Genomic DNA, 18,569 nt, shown 5'->3' with positions numbered 1-18,569 from the left:
AATTTGTGCCATTATATAGCAGTGCTGTTTTAGTAGTTCAGACCATAGTACACTGCTAAAAGCATGGATGTTTCCTAAACCAAAACCAAATTCCTGTATTGTAAGTTTATGTATTTATTGTTCTAGTGTTTATTTGTGTGCTCTATGTGCATTGGTTTTGTTGAAATGATGCTTTTGGACAGAAAAAAATATGTTATTCCTGATGGAAGGAAGGCTTGTGCTGTTGTTTGAGAAAATGACTTTGACTTAGATTTACAGGGTGTGTGCATGTGTGTGTGTGTGTGTGTGTGTGTGTGTGTAAAAATATAAAATAACTAATTTTTCTCGAACTCCAGAACCTAAGTTTCAGTTATACGCTTTGTGGAAGATGTCTGTTTTCAGTTCAAGTAGTAGCTTTTTTTTAAAAAAAAAGAAAGGAAAATTAGTGATTTGAATTTAGTGACTCTAGTGATGACAAAGACCTCGCATGTATGTAGATTAATTATTCATTTCTTGTCTTTAATGGTAATCTGTTGGTAAAAGATGTGTCTCTGTTAAAGTTGGATATCCTACGAAACTAGGTAATTTATTAATCTGAAAAGTTTGCTTCTGAAAACAAACAAAACAAAAAACTAAGGTGATGCTTTGAGATTTGACCTTTTTTCTGAAGAATTAACAATTCACCCATTTTTGTCAAAAATCATTTCATAACATTAATATTTTTTGTTATGTTAGTTGTGCCTAGAAAAAAAAGCTTTAATATTGGATCTCAAGGACCAGTTAGAGTATAAATTATTTGATTTGCAGGTCCCATCCTATTTCTTTTCATAAAGACTAACTGGATCTACTAATGAATAATAATTACTCCATAAAATAAAGAAATAAAGTCTGTAAGTGAAATGCTGTCTTGAACAATGAGGTGTCACTCTCAAAGTAAAAGGTAAACATTAAATTCCCAAAACTGACAAATGTAATTTGTCTGTATACCTTGTTAGCATGAGCTCTTAAAATAGACCTACTATTCTTCAAAAACATTTGTAATTTTAGATTAGATAGGTTTCAGAGCAGTTTTCAGCTATTTCCCTCATTTAAAAAAAAAAAACAAGCGTGCCACAACATTAGTTTTATTCCCAGTGTTTCCACTGAAGGGGTTACTCTGATATTTCACTGTATTTTTTAAATGATTTTACAGGGGTTTTTTAGGAGACTAGATAGTGAATGACATGTAGATATAAAACTAAGATGTTTTATAGAATAATCTCCTGCAGACTTGTTAAGATTGTATTTTCTTTCTCAGTTTGAGCTCCATACGTATGTTTCTTAGAAAGTGAAAGCCCTTTTTATTTGTCAGGTGGGTCCACAAAAAGGGGGGGGCAGAGGGGAAAGGGGAGAAGGGCTGAATCATAACAGACATTCAGTCCCAGCTGGGCTATGACATTAATTGCCCAAATCTCATGGACGTGTGATGCAGCGTGCTCTCTCTCCTTCCCAACCCTCCCTAGGGATTTTTAAAATGCAGTATTTGAATTTTGGTGAGTGGTAAAGACCCTGCCCTAGGACCCATTTGACAAATGAGAAGCCGTGCAGCATCAGCACCAGCCGACTGAGCCTCAGTGAGTCAATCTCTCTCTCTACTAGTCAGCAGCTACTGTTGTGAGACGAGCCTCAGCTCTCACTGTCATTGAGGAAGTTCCATTTGCTCATCAATAGGCTGCAGGCTGTGTCTTCTGGGTTTTTTTCCCCTCTCTGTTAAAAATTTGTAGTTTAAGTGTACCAAGTGGCCTTAGCTGACAAATGAATGTAGGGATCTAGCACTGAAAGGGAGAAAAGAAAACAAGACAGTGAAAGACACTGTTTCTTACTTAAATAATCAGAAGGAAAAAAAAACCCTGTAGTTGCAAGACAGGACAAACGTGCTTGCATGCAAGCCCCCTCTCTTGTTCTACGTAGACTTCAGAGCAACACCATGCAGCATCCCCTTACGGGTGCAACCTGTGTGGCACTGCCGAATGTGGGTATGTGTCCCCAGCTCTCCTGTGCCTTGACTTTTATGTACTTACAGCAGGTAAGTTTGTTTAACTTTTTTCTTTCCATTTATTGACTGCATTGTCAGCATTGTTTATGGGATTCATAGTCTTAAAGAGAGTCTTTGTATGAACAGAACGTTTAATTGTCTTTTATTGTACGGATGAATCTTGCCTCTGTATTTAGAAATGATGAGTATAAGTAGAAGAGTTAATTTAGTACAAGATCAAGCATTTGGGTGCTTTAAAAACCTTTCTTTGTCAAAATCTTTATTAATGCAGTTTGTACATATGCTTAATACAGTACTTTGATTGCTTTACCCATGGATTCTGTACCAGAATTTCAGCCATGAAAAAGATTGCTCTTGCCTCTTTATTCTTTATTTATGCAGGCATAAATTGTGCTTCTAATGTAAATGTGCCCAATGGCAATTTTGTTTTAGCCTTCTTTGAAGCCAAGAATTGTAAGTCTTTGTTGAAACGTGCTGCTGATTAAAATTGAAATCTAACTGATTTTCATCAGAAAAGAAAATCATTTAATTTTTTAAAACCTATATCTGTGAAGAATTAGAATATTTGAGTCACAGAAGTAAATTTGCATTGCCTTGAAAAACTGCCTTAGAAATCAAGAAAACAATACCTAATTTTAGTTAATCTTTAAGAATCTTTTCATTTGTAAACATATTTGCTGCTGTTTTTTTTGTTAGAAATACAACAAAAGGAGTTTCCAGTTTTATAACCTTTGACTATTTCAGTGTATAATATAAAGTATTAGGCAACATAGGATGTCTAAACTAGAATTGCTTGTATTTGGAATCATTATTGTGTGGTACTTTTTTATTTTTTCAACTGAAGAGCCTGCTACTACAGAGGGTCGTACAGTAGCCATGCAGAGCCAAGATTAAAATACAGTGTCATGCAAATGTGATTAATTCCATTTATTCTGGCCTTTTTACTGAGAGACGTTAGATTTGTGTGTGTGCGTGTACTGTAACTCCTCTGAGGGGTTACATATCGAGGTATTTGTCTGTGAACTCTTAAACTTCTACTCCAGTAGTTTAGATGCATATAGACTTCCATGATACAATTCATATCTTTATTGCTGTATTTTAAAAAATCTCCTATTTAAAAGTTCTTTTCATTATTCAATTTTATTAATATATTTTGCTCTTCAAAGATTCATTTTACATTTCTTTTTTGCATTCATATATTTAACATTTCTGTTACTACCAACAAGTAAATAAAAATATTTGAAGCTTCTGAACCTTTCTGTTGCTTGGTTCCCTAATAGTGTAATGTAAACCATTTCTAACATACAGCATGGAATGCATAATAAAATATACTAGATTATGTATGTATGTGGGAGGGGTTCATGTGTTCACAATTAAAATTTACATTAGATAAACGTAATGTATACATTATTTAAATGTCTTGCATAGAACATTTAAAATTATGTTTTTAATAGCTGTGCATGCTGGATATGTATTTAATATACCGTTTATGAATCAGCTTTAAAGATTCTTGTCTAAGTTCTGCAGTTACTTGATATGTACAAAATGTACTCATATGTTTTGCTGTGCTTGTTCCTCTGTGCCAAACAACAATTTGAGCATTGTGGAAGGAGCTTTTGAAAGGGAAAATGTTACTTAAGGTGAGAGGTCAACATGGCCACACAAGTAGCTGATAAAAGATTACATAAAGATGAGGTTGGGGGTTGTAATGATGTTCCTGTATGATCTATTTCAATAGCCTTATGCAAACACATGAACCATATAGCAGTGTTTTAAAGTTTAAAGAAATGTATGAAAGCGTAATGATTACTTTAAAACAGTGAATACAATTGCACCCAATCCATTTGAGAAAAAGATGAGAAGTGATTGTTAATGCACTTCACAAAGTGTTATGTCCTGAAGTTATTTTTTTAACTCTTTAAATGGATTAACTGGTGCTCTGGAAGTTTATAGGGTATTGTTAAACTGCTGGGTTTTTAGTCTCACTGTTTCTGGCTAATTATCCTGTCAGATCATTACACTTTTACCTGTCTTAATCAGAGCTATACATAACTGCTAAGGCATCTGCATTTCTGAGGGATAATTGTGTGGATGCTGGTTTCAAAATGTTATGTCCATTTGTTTGTTACGGTGTTTTGTTCATTTAGTAGTCATCATACTTTTTCTGAATCCTGTTGAGTAATTTAGAGAAATATTTTCTTAAATCAGATTTGGTTTAGTATTTGTTGAATTTGATTTTGTATTTTCTTAATTACAGTACATTACTTTATATCCAGTCATCTAAAAAGTAGTTACATAAACTGGGGAAATGTAAACACTGCGCTAACTACGCCTACAGAACCTTATGTAGATTTCTTAGGTTTAAAAAGAGAAAGATGAGACATAATCTATGAACTGGAATATATGTTAGCAGTGCATTTTATTTTTGTAGATTTTCCCTACTCATAACTACTGTAGTAAACACACAAATCTAACTAGATGTCGCTCAAATACTTTACTAAACATAAATATTTTTTCATCTCTTTAAGGTTGTCCATTGACCTCAGTATTTGTGACCTGAATGCTTTAACTAACAAGTTAGTAACCATTAATGCCTCCTCTTCAATCCTCACCTCCACCATATTTACACATTATGTGAATCTATACAGCCAATTGTTTTTCTAATCTGCACCTCTAATACCTCTTTTTTGTTCTGTATCTCATTGAAAATAAATACATATACACATAATTATTTCTACAGTATGATCTTTTCTTTTCTCCACCTATGAGAGATTGCATTTTAGATTTACTAAATAGAATGGTGTTTTATCCCCTTTAAGTGAAGCAGTTGGAACAAATAAATATTACTTTTTCCCATATGATGGGAGCTGCTCTTTCTCTCAAGTAAATATGTACATACTCATGAGGATGAACAGTTTCTTGAGAGCTATTCTGGTCTCTCTGGAAAATCTGTGTTCTGGAAGTTCTTTAAAATTGCTATTATTTACTTGATAAACTGACACTGCTCTATCTGATGATTGAATAGGTATTCATAAACTTTTTTTCAAAAGTGTATACCTATAAGTATTACAAGAGCTCTTCCAATACTATTTCAATGTTAGCAACTATCTAGGTATTCGCTATTCTATCAGTCCAAATTATGGGCATTCATAAAGTTTCCAAGTGTAGGACTAAAATATTATTTAAAACAATGTTTCTGCTTATACACCACAGCTCATTTAGAAACATCAAAAATTGTGCTGTTGAAATGTTAACATTGAAAAGCATAACATGAAGGCCTAGTCTCTATTAACCGTGAGCAAAATGTTCATTAAAAAACAAACAAAAACTGCATGTTATTGCTAAGTTAGCCGAGGTATCTGAAAGCTGCGAAAAGTACTATGTAGAATTCTACTAAATACAGTAGTCCAGAATTCTAGATCCAGTTCTCAAACACTGCAAAGATCACTGTGGATGTGTGGCAGGGATAAAAGTATTGGATCTAGAGCTTTGTGTTGGGCCATTATAAAGATAACTGTTACCAAAATAGGAGATGCATATTAGGATTTCATAAAATGCCAGTATTTGTGGGTATAAGGACTAGTGTTTTGGTTTGGGCCCATCTCCACATTGTTTTGAAATGTTAGAACTAACTTTGTTTTATAGAGTTTAGAAAAAAAAAAGTGAGGTAAGAAACGATGCTTTGCTGCAACTTTGTGTGTCTGGTGTTAGTCCAAAGCAATTTTTTACAGCTGCCTTTAACCCTCTGTAAATCAGGATTTATAATGTATTAACAGAGATTTAAGTATATCATATCAACTATAACCGTATACTACATAATACATTAGAGGATGTAATGGTATTTAGTTGATATTTTACAGTGAAGTAATAAAGTCAACCGTTACAAGACTATGTAAAATTCCATTTCACAGTGTGCCATGATGTTGTCAATATTTTAAGATTGGTAAATTTTTCCACTTGATGATGATATATGTAGTTTGTTTTAAATAGTGAAGTGGTTTGTAAAAAGGGTAATTCCTCTTAAATGGAGCCATTGCTCATAGTGGACATATACAGATCGAAAGCAATTGAACTGAAACTTCAATATCAACCTTCTCTGTCTTTAACTAGAAAGTAGTTCATGGCATAGATAGTGGTAAGTGAGTTTTCATACCAGTTTTCATACCAAAGATTTTAAAATAAAAAAAAAATCACACCATGCATAGAGTTTTAGTTGTAAATTTGTGTAATGTTATTTAGGCTTTAACCATTATGACTATGAAGAAGAGTTGAATTCCCCACACAATTTACCTAATTCATGCTTTTGAATCTGAAGGTTTATAGGAGTCTAAAGGTTTTGGGTTTTTTTTCACATTCTGTCTTCATGACTTAATTCAAAGTTGATTTATTAGATAGTGCTTTCGATTGATTTAGTCGATAATAGAGAATGGGATTAGAACAGACTATCTTCACATATAAATTATATAAAGAATTAAAATAGGATATATGAATTCTCTCTGGATGAAGTTTATCTTTTTGATACAGAACCAGTACATTAATTGTTGAATGACACCAAAGCATTTTAGTTACAGTTCAAAGTACTTGTTTACCTTTACATTGTATAATTTAGTATGACCTGACGGATCAAATGTTTGAGTTGATTACAATAGGGGAACGGCATCACTTCTTAAACCAATACTTTATCTTTCAGCACAAAAACACTGAATTGCTTTCTATGTACTGAATATATCTGATTCACTGACTCTGACTCTGTCTCTGTTGTAAAATTATTTAATTTGACTGTAGCTCATGAAAATTGTAAGCATCTGTTAGCTTACAAATTTGAACCTTTGCACAATTTTATTCCTCAGTCTGCTATTTCATGTCAATTTTCATGTGAGAACATACAACCTCTGCTTATGCCTGCATGAGTGAAAAGAAGTCCACATTACTAATGCTCACTCACCATCTGTTTTTCTTACAGCTGGGCCTTGAATAATTGTCCAGTAGCTGATGGACTGAGGTAGACAATCTTTTTAGGGTTTTCTGATTCATTTAACCAGCTTCACTGCCCTAAGAGAAACATAATACTAGTGTATTCATTTTGATAGGGTAAAAACACTGTATTTTGTCAGGCAAATTATAGTATTCTGTTAGAAAAAGAAATTGCCATATTGCAAACAATGTCAGGTTGATGCATTTGTACCTAAGGGGGCAGTGTGGCACTCTTAGGAAATTTCATCATATAAATGAAACAGAACTCGGAAGGTGTGGGTGTAATTGTTGCATCTGGAGATATCTTTAATGCACAAGTAGTGAGTGATATCCTGATGTTCTGTTTATTTTAATCAAGGAAAATAAGGTCATTTGATGTTCATCGATAAACTTCAAAGTTTACATATGAAACTCCACCTCCTCGTTTAAAGTGAAATTTAAATGATTATATTGCTCTCTCTCACACAAGAGCCATTTAATTGTTTTCCAGAGACTACTAAGAAGTGGCTTAGAGAGCAAGTGCTGCATTCTCATTCTGAAAAAAAAGGTAGATGGGGCATTTGACTACTGCTGTGTTGAACAAGGTCATTTTCCAGCCACAATAGCAAGAGGAGGTGCGTTAGCTAACTGACACCCCTCCTTAAATACCTAAGGCCAAAACAAATTAAAACAAAAAATGACCAAACAGTTAACTTTGGTTACTGGCTGCTTTGGAAGATAAGAGCAAGAATGGTTCAGTAGGAGCTTGCCTTGGATTCCATGTGGCAGGGACAGGTGGAGTACTCATGTCTTAGAATAATTCCTTTTATATTGTGCTCACTGAGTATTAAAAAGGCAAATATTTTGGGTAAAAATGTGATGATTGAATTTTTTCTTGTCAGCTACTTGTAAGTTGTCACTCTTCAGTTGTATTTATTGAATATTTACGTTGACAGTTGTTTTTAATATGTGCTGTGACATTTTGTGCCAGTGGAAGTGTGCAGTGGTCAGTTAAGTTGGGAATGTTTTGGAGTAAAGAGCGAAGTTTTCCTTTCAGCTTGTTTGTTAACAGTAGTGGTAGAAAGAGTTTGGATGTAGGGGTTTTGGATGTTTGTTTGTGTATTTCTGAAATGGTAAGTAAATTATATCGGTATACTAAGAGAGCTCTATTTAAATACTATGTTCAGTTTTTAACAGGTAATATATGAGAGAAAGTGACAAAAGCTGTAAACGTAAGAGTTTATCACCTTGCATTATAGAGCTATAATGACATTAGTGGAAACTAGAAGCCAACACTTTCCATATGAATAATCCCTCAAGGTCTATAACCTCTTTAAGGTGTTCATGTGATTGATTTATCAGTTTTAAATTGAAGTGTGTAATACTCAGGCTCTCCTGAGGAAATCTTGTCATTTCTTTACTAGCATCACTCATTTACTTCTGAGTAGCTTAGTGCAGAGCCATTGACTTCTTTTACATTTTGCTTCCCCTCCTCCTCTGTCAATGCAGCAGCCCAGTGAATTTAATTAAGGAAAATAGCATATTTAATGTCTATAGTGTGCTGAGTAGTTGTAGTCAGGCCTTTGGTCTTTTGCACTATAGCGGGCTCCAGCTGTGGAGAGATCTGTCTGTTTTGATCCTGGTTTTTTTTTTGTTGTGTTAAACACATGCAGAATCAAAATTAGGAACGATAGTAAGAACTAAAGCACACAGAGGATTATTTTGTGTTCACAGTGAAGTAATGATTTTTTTTGCAGATATGGACCAGAAGTGTTTTAAATTTTAAACTCAAAACACCAAAGATGTTCAACAGAACACATATGGTTTAATTCTAATAAGATCTTTTTGTGTTTGACTTTTGACCAATTACCATCAAAATCAACCAAAAATTCTTTCTGCCTTCCTAAATGTAACCCTGTGAGTATGCCTAGCTTTTCCTCTGTGCTTGTATTTGGTAGTGTGTATTTCTCTGTTAGTATTCCATGTCTTTGTGAGCTTCTTTCTTGTGCTTTGTTTCTCCTGTCTGTTTCTGCTTGCTACTTTGTTTCATTTTATATTGTGAGTAGCTCATATTTTATTAAATTCATGCTTATATTAAACGTATTGATCAGCCACATTACAATTTTCACTTTAAAGTCCTTCACTTTAAAACAAATAGTAATAAATGTAATTTGTAAAATTAAAACTGAAGTTCCTTAATATAATTCAAAAATACAGCAATAGATGAAAGTTTGAAAGACTTGTTGGAAGCATGTTCAGCAGACATTGTAGAGAATGGAAGCACCATCTTGTTGAACAGTTCTCCAGGAAAAATGTAACCTACTCAGGTAGAGTTACTTTGAAAATTTTGGGATGGAAAGACTTCTATATATTGTATGTGTGTCCTTTCCTTTCCTGTCATGTGTTAGTCCTGTCTCAGGGATGTAACATGTCTGTATACCTCAATTAATGCTCTATGGCAGAGGGAGGGAAAACATTCTCTCTCACTTGTCAGAAGCAAAGTTATTTACTTTCAAAACTGACAGAATAGCACTGCAGGGGCTTCATTTTTTTCCTGTTCAGAATGTCATTATTTTGTAATGCAGAGGGATTTCTGCATGCATTGTAGCCTTATTCTTATAATCTTTATTATGTTGGATGGCTACATTAGTGTAAACTGGCACACTGTTTTCAATAATATGATTTTTTGCATGTGCACTTTTGAAAAATCATGTTCAAAGACTATTTAAAGGTTTGCCGTTTAGCTGACTAGGAATATATTTGTTTAGTACCGGTCCTGACTATATATGCAACCAAGCATTTGGGCCTACCTGAAATGCAAGAGTGACTGTATCCCTGGTTGCCTTTATAATACGTCCTTTCCCCCCGATGTCAGGCTTATGGTGTGGGACTAAATATACACTCAAGATAAAAGATACAAACATTCTGGTGTAGAGTGATATTCATGAAGTAAAAGCCGAGGAAGTCAGTTGCAGTACTTTACTTCCTGTTCCGTCCTTAATATCTCCTCATCCAATTCCATTTAGAATTGAATGCGGCTTATCAGAGTTTTATGAGATTACCTATCCCTCTATAGAAAGGGTCTTGGGAGACCCAAAGCAAAAAAGATAGTATGGATAACTTCTGTGGACATGGTTGATTCTTTCTACCTCCTTCAAAAAAATGTTTTTGTTCCCATGAGAAGTAAAACTTTCCCTCATTCAACGAGGAGCTTCTTTTTGCAGTGACAGAGTTTTAAGAAAAAAGAATAGCCAAACTTTCAGTAGCATTAGCATGTAACCTTTTGCTTCTGTTTAAAGTGGAAAGTTAAACAGACTTAAAGAAAACCCTGTTCATTTTCTGCAAATTTTAAAAAAAATCAACCTGAAGCCTTTAAATACAGGGAAATGAGTTCTGTTTGTAAATGAACTTTTTCTTTCTTTACAGACTTGAAAACCACTAAATTTATATTGCAATTGCTGGTCTTGGGAGAGAAAAAGGAAAGGAAAAGTACAAAGCTATTGGGAAGCGTCAAACACAGAGAATGATGGAGTACATTTCATAGCGGCCAATTCCAACCCCCAAATCCCTGTTGTGCAGGAAGGCTTTCCAGCTAGCACAGGAAATTCAGCCATTGCACAGCACAGTATTAATGATTTATACACCGCACCACTGCTTTTGTTCACTTGCAGAGCCTGGTTGTGTTAATAAAGGAATTTCAGGAAAAAAGGGTCTTTGCATGCTGAGCTGTTTTGCTCAATGCGGTAGATGCTGCCTTCATAAATCAAAAGAATTTAGTGCTTTACAACCTTTCAGAGCTGCTGAGGTTTTATTTTATTTTTTTTAATCTGATTCACCTACAAATATTTTCATTGCTTTTCTATAAAGAATGAATGAACTACTGGATAAGATCTATCTCGGCTGTTTTAGGGCTGATTGGTTTGCTTCACAGTGGTATTAAGCTTCCATTTGTTTTCCATTTGGTATTTATGCTTTATAGTGTTTTCTATGGAAATAGGCTAGCACGGTTTTATTAGCATAAAGAGATGCAGATCACATTAGATTCTGCCTTCTTTCTTACACATAACCCAGTAAAATTTACAGAGAAAATGTGTGTTTGCAGTAAATAAAGTAACTGTGTGTCCTTTATCTAAAATTAAAATTTAATAACACTCTAGAGAGCACCTATTTTAGCATAATGTACATATTAAAATTAGAATAATGTTTTTTTTATTTGCAAAAAGATGTCTCAATTTTGTTTTAGTAACAAACACAGGTATTAATTTTCTGAATCAAAGTTGTTCTTATATCTAGAAACTTTCTTTTTTCCAACAGCAAGTATGCAAATTGACAATTAAATAAGAGGGTTTTTTCATGCACTGAAGACCGCTTTTAGAATATTGGATCAAAGTTACTATAACAGGAGAAAACACATCTACATTGAATTATTTTAATGAAAATAGACAACATATAGTAAACATGTTATATATTACCTTAATTCCTTGATGTAGAATAGAGAATTAAATGGGACACTGAGCACCAGAACAAATATGAAGTGTGATGTCTATATAGTCTTTGCTGTGTATCCCATTTATTCTTCTACAGAGGAGTGTGTACAAATGTGAATTTCATTTCAAGGAATTTATTTTGAAGTTAAGGGAAAATACCTACTTTATCTAAAAAGGAATTCATATAATATTTTCAGATAAAGCAGTTGCAGTGTTTTTGGTCTATTTGGATCATGTTCAAATTCATTGATTTATATAACCTTTAGTTACAGAAAATGTGATTGCAGTGTCAGGATTTTGTTGCATTACAAAAATATGGTTGCCTAGTAGCTTTATGAAACTAACCAATGCATTTATCAGCAGTAGTAAAATTAAAGTTAATTTTGTGAAGTATTTTTTTGTTCATGGTTTGTGTTGTTATCTGATGAGGGCTGAATGCAGATAGGGAAATTATTTATTTTATTCTGTTTTCATCACAGGGTAAGTGGTGTAAATATTGTGAATTTATACAAGGCAGGTGTCCAGTAAATGAGGTTTTTGTTTATATTGTATCATTTTTTGTTTGTTTGTCCTCTATTATTTGGGTGCATGAGTGTCTCATTGTGTTTAATTATGTCTATGAGGCACAAGACAGCAGTCAACATCTGCTCTATTGTTTCCTTGGTTTACATATAGCTTTGATGGGTTATTAAACAATCTTATTTTTCAAACAGGAAACAGAGGAACAAGCTGAACCCCTATTACATTATTTTGTAAAGGTACATTATGCAATTAGTACTCTAGGATTTGTACATATTTGTTGTTTTGGCCAAACAAATGCCTTCCTATTTTAAAAATTGTTTGAGATACAAAATGTTCTATGATCTCTGACAGTTTTCAATGAATAGTAAATATCCAGATTTTTGTGATGATAATGTATTAAATTAATTTTATCCATACATTTTATATTTAAATAATATTGAGTTATGAAATACTGAGACATAATACAAATATAAAAAATGAGAAAAGTGAATTTATTCTCATTCTATTTTCTCACAAGAAGCACCTTTCTACATAAACCATATCTTTTTAAACATAGTACAATTTCACTTATATTTGATATACAATGATTGAATTTGGTGAAGTTCTAAATCGTATTTCAAATATTCATTTGGGATAGACAATCGTTATATTGGCTCCAATGCTTCAGCCCTTACTTAGGGGCAAAAAATCTACTCCTGTTGAATTCAGAGGAAGTTTTTCTGTATTAGCATTGAGAGAAAACTGCAGGATTTCATTCTTCTATATATTGGCATTCTGATACAAGGTTCCCCATTTTATAGCCCTTTTAAAAAAATCTTACCCTATTTTAAGGTTCTTTCTATAATAAATTCCTCATCCTGACCTCTTAGGCAAACTGTATTGAGATAAATTATTTTAAAAAATCTGAACACCCTAATATAGGTTTTTTGACTAAAGAAATAAAACTTAGAAACAGGTATTCCAGTCACATGGTAAAATAGGTTTTTTTATTTGTATATACATTGCTATTTATATTTTATGTATTTTAAAAATTGTTTTCCAAATTGAAGGTAGTAGGTGAACATTTCTTCTGTATCCAAGTAACATTTATAGAAAAAATCGTAATGATATTTTTATAAATTGGACAGCTGAATACAGCAGCAGACAGAATGATAAAGTAGCTCTAGCTTATTTTCTATGGAAGTAACACCATATCTGGAGATAAACTAGCCTAATGTTTTGAATATTTTAGGCATCTAAGAAAAGTTTCTCAGATTCCATTTAGAATCCTAAGTTTCTACTCACGTATAATCACCTGATTTTCAGAGGTGTTGAGAACTTGCAGCTCTCATTGCTCTCACAGCTTTCAGTGGAGTTGCAGGTCCCCAATACTTCTGAAAATCAGATCTTTCATTGCTTTAATTATAAAAGGAACCTATTCATCTCATCACAGAATAAAAGGGTATGTTAACAGCTGCATAGACTGTGCTTCATATGTGTTTCCAAATTGAAACCTTTTAAATATTGTTAATGTAACGTATGCATTGTATAAGCCTTTGGCAGAACCCAGACTGTTCAATTTCAGGACTATAAACTATCTGGACATATATAAAGGTCCATATTTAAAGATACACCTTTTGGATTTATGTTTAATTTATAGTTATTGAGGAAAGTACATATAATTAACTTATTTGAGGCAGATGTTCTAACGGTCTCAAATAAGTTTGCCTACCACTTTGCAAAATGTTATTCAGTGTCTGGCATAGAACAAAAGCAGTTCACTTTGTGTGCAAGGCTAATTAGGAACACTTGCTAACCTTCCACTCAGCTATCCCTGTAAATCAATCACAGGAGGTTTGCGTATGATGCAGAATTCAAAATATGTCTCATTAAGTGTCAGCATAAGCTCCTTAGGAGACTTGGAGCATTACATACTAGTTTTGCTGCTCACATATTCCATGTGCTTGTGACAAGTGTAAGTTTAAATGAGAAAATTCCTGACATAGTTCAGCAATGAAAAAAGCTAGAGTTAGAAGAAGCTATGATAAATAGTTAATATTTTGGCTTTATATAATCAGATATCTAGGACCCAATCCTTAGCTGTGTAAAACCATTTAGTGGTTTGACATCAGCCACCTCCACATGATGGATATTACTCAGTGATTAATCTGGGCATTGCCCTGAGGCATTAGCCTTTATACATGCGTACATACGTGCACATATACATATGCGATCGAGCAGACCACACGATGGTCTTTTAGCAGCATGCACAGAAACAGAATGCTCATATGCCTTTTTTCAGATTGAACACAGGTGCATATAAGTACTCTATTTACAGTGTACATTTCAACATGGAATCTGATTTCAGTGTAAGCTGCCTAGGGTCAGCTCTTTAGTTGGTGTAAATCAGCATAGTTTGTTCTATTCCAGTCTGGTCTGACCCTAGACATCTTGTTCTGAAATGGAATTCTGTATTGCAATGTACATTCTAAAAGAAGTAGGAAAGTCTTAAAAGCATATTATTTTTATAAATGCTGTAATAGTTTGTGTGAGTGCATGTATTTAAAAAGAGTTTGGTTGTTTGTGTATATTGTTTGTGCATTTGTGTGTGGATCATGCCCACTTCCATTAGGACAATGTACTGTTATATTTCTTTGTGATAAACATCAAGAACCACCCATGGATAATTATTTTTCACAGATTTGTGAAGGGGGCTGAATGGAGCCAGCTTCTAACAGGTATTCCAGCTTCTTATTGTGGCCTGCAGTTTTTCTGATGTTAATGTATACACATTACAAGGCAGAATATGCCATAGAGCATAACATTACCCGTAATTGCATTTATTTTAATAAATCCGTCAAACTTGAATGAGGAAGGATGAACCTCAGCTTGTCCAACTTTTCCATTAGTTTCATAAATAGCCAGATAGATTAGTAGAAAACTGCAAAGTCCCTTTCTTAGTTTATGCAATAGTACTAGATTAGGCAAAACATATAGGGAAGAAAGCAATAAAGGAGCATCATCTTTAAGTAAAAATTCCAGGGAATTGTATGTTTTTGAAAATGGTTTCTATAAAATTTCACTAGTCCCACTTGGTTCATTAACTATTCTGAAAGTGACAGTTCTTATAGAAATAGCTATGCAGCACTTTTCTTTCATTTCAATACCAATGGGATGTTCCAAAAATAGCATTTGCAATCATGATGTGTGCATGTTGTGTCTGTGAAAACAACACAACAGGAACTATTAGTGCAGTCAGTGATTCCCTTAGGCTAATCATGAAGAGGAACAATAAGCAAAGGGGTACGTGTGGGGGTGAGTTGGACAAGTGTAGTGTTACATCTCTTTTGTTTTAATACCCATTAATGTTGAATAAAGAACGACTCCTCTGTTCATTCTCTACTCATTGCTCAGCAAAGCCATGAATCCCAGGTGACCCCACACATTTCTGTTCATATTGTGCCTTCCACTAACAGGAATGTTTAGTATTGGAATACCTTGGGGGACACTAGTAAGCTGTTCACAGGGGTCACAACCCTAAAGAGAGTTTAATTCGCTGATGTCTACACATGCTTTGATGCAATGAAGTAGGTTTGGGAATATTTTAAATTCTCAAATCTGGGGTGGGGGGGCTAGCAGGAAGATGTTCAGCCTGTGCCCTCTCCCTTGCATCTACAAAATCCTTTCATTTCCAATTAATATCCCTTGTATCCAGTTGACAGACTCATTTCAATCCAAATAAAAAGAATCCTCTTTAGTTGTTCCTCCCCACTGTGCAATCTTATCCCAGTCCTTGGCTGGCATATTCCAAGGACAGACACCAATGAAGGCTGATGAAATCCAAAATTTAAAAAGTGGCTGCAAAGGCATTATTTTATTTCATTAGAGAAAGAGAAACTTAAGAGAAATTAACCCAAAGGCAGGAAGTATTGTCAGCTGATGGATGACAAGGAAAGAGATAGTACCTCACTCACCTTGTCTCTCTATCTTTTATTGGACCAACTGCTGTTGGTGAGAGAGACAAGCTTTTGAGCCACACAGAGCTGAAGGAGAGCTCTGTGCGGCTCAATACCTTGTTTCTCTCACCAACAGAAATTGTCCCAAAAAGAGAGAGTACCTCACCCACCCTGTCTCTCCAATATCCTGGCACCAACATGGCGACAACTGCAGTGCATATAGGGAAATAGATAGTCACTCTTGTCCTATCACTGACCTCCTCTTACCTTTGGCACTGATCTAACAGTCAGGATTGTGGTTTTCCATTCTGGTAATCTCGTAGTTGAATAGCTAGCCTGTTCTGGTACTCTGGTATCCAGCCAATACTAAGCCCCGAACAGGCTGGTTTGTCCCAAGGTCTAAATAAGCCTACAGTTCTTCAGAACTAGTGTATGAGATATCAGAGGTAGGATGTTTCCATAGAACCAGATCCATCCACCCTGGATTCTGGGTTGATGCTGAATCTCTACAGGAAAGTGCATATCTTTGCAGAATAGTGCATATTTCCACAGGTTTGGAGGCTAACTGACCTTTTTACTAGTCAGTAGGACTTTTCTGATATCTGCTATCAGGATTGCCTGCCTTTGATGGTGCTAGCCATGAGTTTAGCTGGCTTTCCCCACTACATATATCCTAGCCAAAACTCAAGCTAGGGTAAAATGGCAAAAACAAAACAAAACAAAAAAACTTTGTCAGAGAAGTGCATACTCTGAGTATGAAATAGGCTGGGACAATTATACTTCATCTTCTCGTGCCTAGATGCTCTATCTCCAAAGGGAATAGAGAGATCCTCAGTTCTAAACTGAAATTCCTCCTTACCAGTCTACCACATAGTTTTTGTTAGCTGCTGTCCGAGTTTTGTCTCATTTAGAGCTGGGAAAATAGTTACTTGCTGGCTTTAAATGATCTACTTGTCAATAGAATCCAGTTACTGTTCACTTGGAATATCCATTCCATGCTGCTGTTTTAATGAGATTGATGCCCCTGAGGTGAATGATGGTCACCCTATGTGTGCACATGGCTGGAGTGGTGGTGTTTATAAATAGAGCTGCCATCGCCATCAGTCCAAGTGAGATGAACTTTCCTCAGAGGCAAGCTAAGCTGGGAGCCAAAATCCTTGCCAGCCAATCACTTGTGTATTAACGGAGAAAGTTGTGCTAAAAATCTGTACACTGAGTAGTATCTTGATCTCCACCATTCCAAGTGAAGCAGAGGAGTAACATCTTTGAGAAATAATAGAAATGTTAGATGTCTGTGCAGTTATGTGGAAAACTTCCTTGAGCCTGATGTAATGATGAAAAATGGTGGATCTACCCATAACTTGAGTCTCGTAATCAGTAATGACACATAGCTTGGATGCACTGATTTAGAATGAATGGGGCATTATGGTTCTATGATCCTATCTAACAAATGTCGGTGTCTACCAGAGGACAGCTGAGAGCAGATATTCTGTTGCAGGGTGTTGTGTCCTCATGTATAGGGTGCTACCAAATTCACGGTCCATCTTGCTCAATTTCACGTTCATAGGATTCTAAAAATTGTAAATTTCATGATTTCAGCTATTTAAATCTGAAATTTCAGGGTGTTATAATTGTAGGAATTTTGACCCAAAAAGGAATTGTGGGGAGTGTTTGAGGTTGAGGGGAATACCGGAGCACCTCTGATTTGTTTAGGAGAAACACAGGTAAAGATCAAAAGTCTTAGGTCACAGGCACAGGTCTCCATGGTGGAGGATGCTAATGTGGACTGGACATGGGACCTGGATTGTCCCCACCAGAGCAGTGTAGAAGGCAGCACTGAAGAGGAGATTCAGTATACTAGGAGCAGCAGATTACAAGATATATAGTTTTGGTCAAGTTACCCTGGTCCTTCACAAAAAGGGTAGGAAGCCAGAGTAGTGTTGCCCTCTCATAAGTGCAAGAGATGTAGCCCGTTCCTACATTATACATAAGCATGGCAGAATTCAATTTTTATTTTGATGATTTAGGTTTTGTTTACACTTACTGGAGGATTGACGCTGCAGGGATCGATGAATCAGCGGTCGATTTAGCGGGTCTAGTGAAGACCTGCTAAATCGACCACCAATTGTTCTCCTGTCGACTCCTATACTCCACCTGATCAAAAAGAGTAAGGGGAGTCGATGGGAGTGTATCTCCCATTGACATCACATAGTGTAGACCCCCTGGTAAGTAGATCTAAGCTACGAGGATTTGAGTTATGCTATTCACGTAAATCAAATTGCCATAGCTTAGATCAATTTTTTTCTTTAGTGTAGAGAAGGCCTTAGTCAGATATTATCTGTTTATTTTTAAGCATTTTAATTTTTTTATCAATTGAAGCTTTCAAAGTAGCAGGAAATTATGGGGAGGCGTGAGGCAACAAGGTACGTCAGATAATTATTTAATGTTCAAGCTTTATAACTGTTCAAACATAAACAGTCAACATCAAGTCAAAATATACAAAGTAAATATACTTAAATCAAACTCTAAGTTCACAGGCAGCCTTTTTCTTACTTTTCCTGTCTGTAAATTTTAATTATTATCAATGGAAATATTTTTTCATTGGTTTGTGTATGTGCAATGAAATAGATGTTTAATGATATTTAGTGACAAAAATCT

General features: G+C 34.9%; 1 protein-coding gene across 31 annotated transcripts in view; it reads left to right on the top strand.

Moving 5' to 3' along the window:
* RBFOX1 (RNA binding fox-1 homolog 1) overlaps positions 1 to 18,569 on the top strand; it is a 2,470,149-nt gene that overhangs the window by 2,044,570 nt on the left and 407,010 nt on the right. Inside the window, exon 1 of one of the 31 annotated variants that reach the window (XM_038419737.2) lies at positions 1,492 to 2,044. The exons of 29 other annotated variants lie outside the window; for them this stretch is intronic. In XM_038419737.2, the coding sequence (XP_038275665.1) occupies positions 1,901 to 2,044 (144 nt within the window). In that variant the 5' untranslated portion in view covers positions 1,492 to 1,900. Of the gene's footprint in view, positions 1 to 1,491; positions 2,045 to 18,569 lie in introns of those variants that run through there. One more of the 31 variants, XM_038419730.2, reaches the window with a different exon arrangement.

Source organism: Dermochelys coriacea, chromosome 10 (genome assembly GCF_009764565.3).
Source record: "Dermochelys coriacea isolate rDerCor1 chromosome 10, rDerCor1.pri.v4, whole genome shotgun sequence".
Lineage (NCBI taxonomy): Eukaryota > Metazoa > Chordata > Testudines > Dermochelyidae > Dermochelys > Dermochelys coriacea.
The sequence above is the reverse complement of the archived record's forward strand: the minus strand, read 5'-3'. Positions and strand labels throughout refer to the sequence as shown.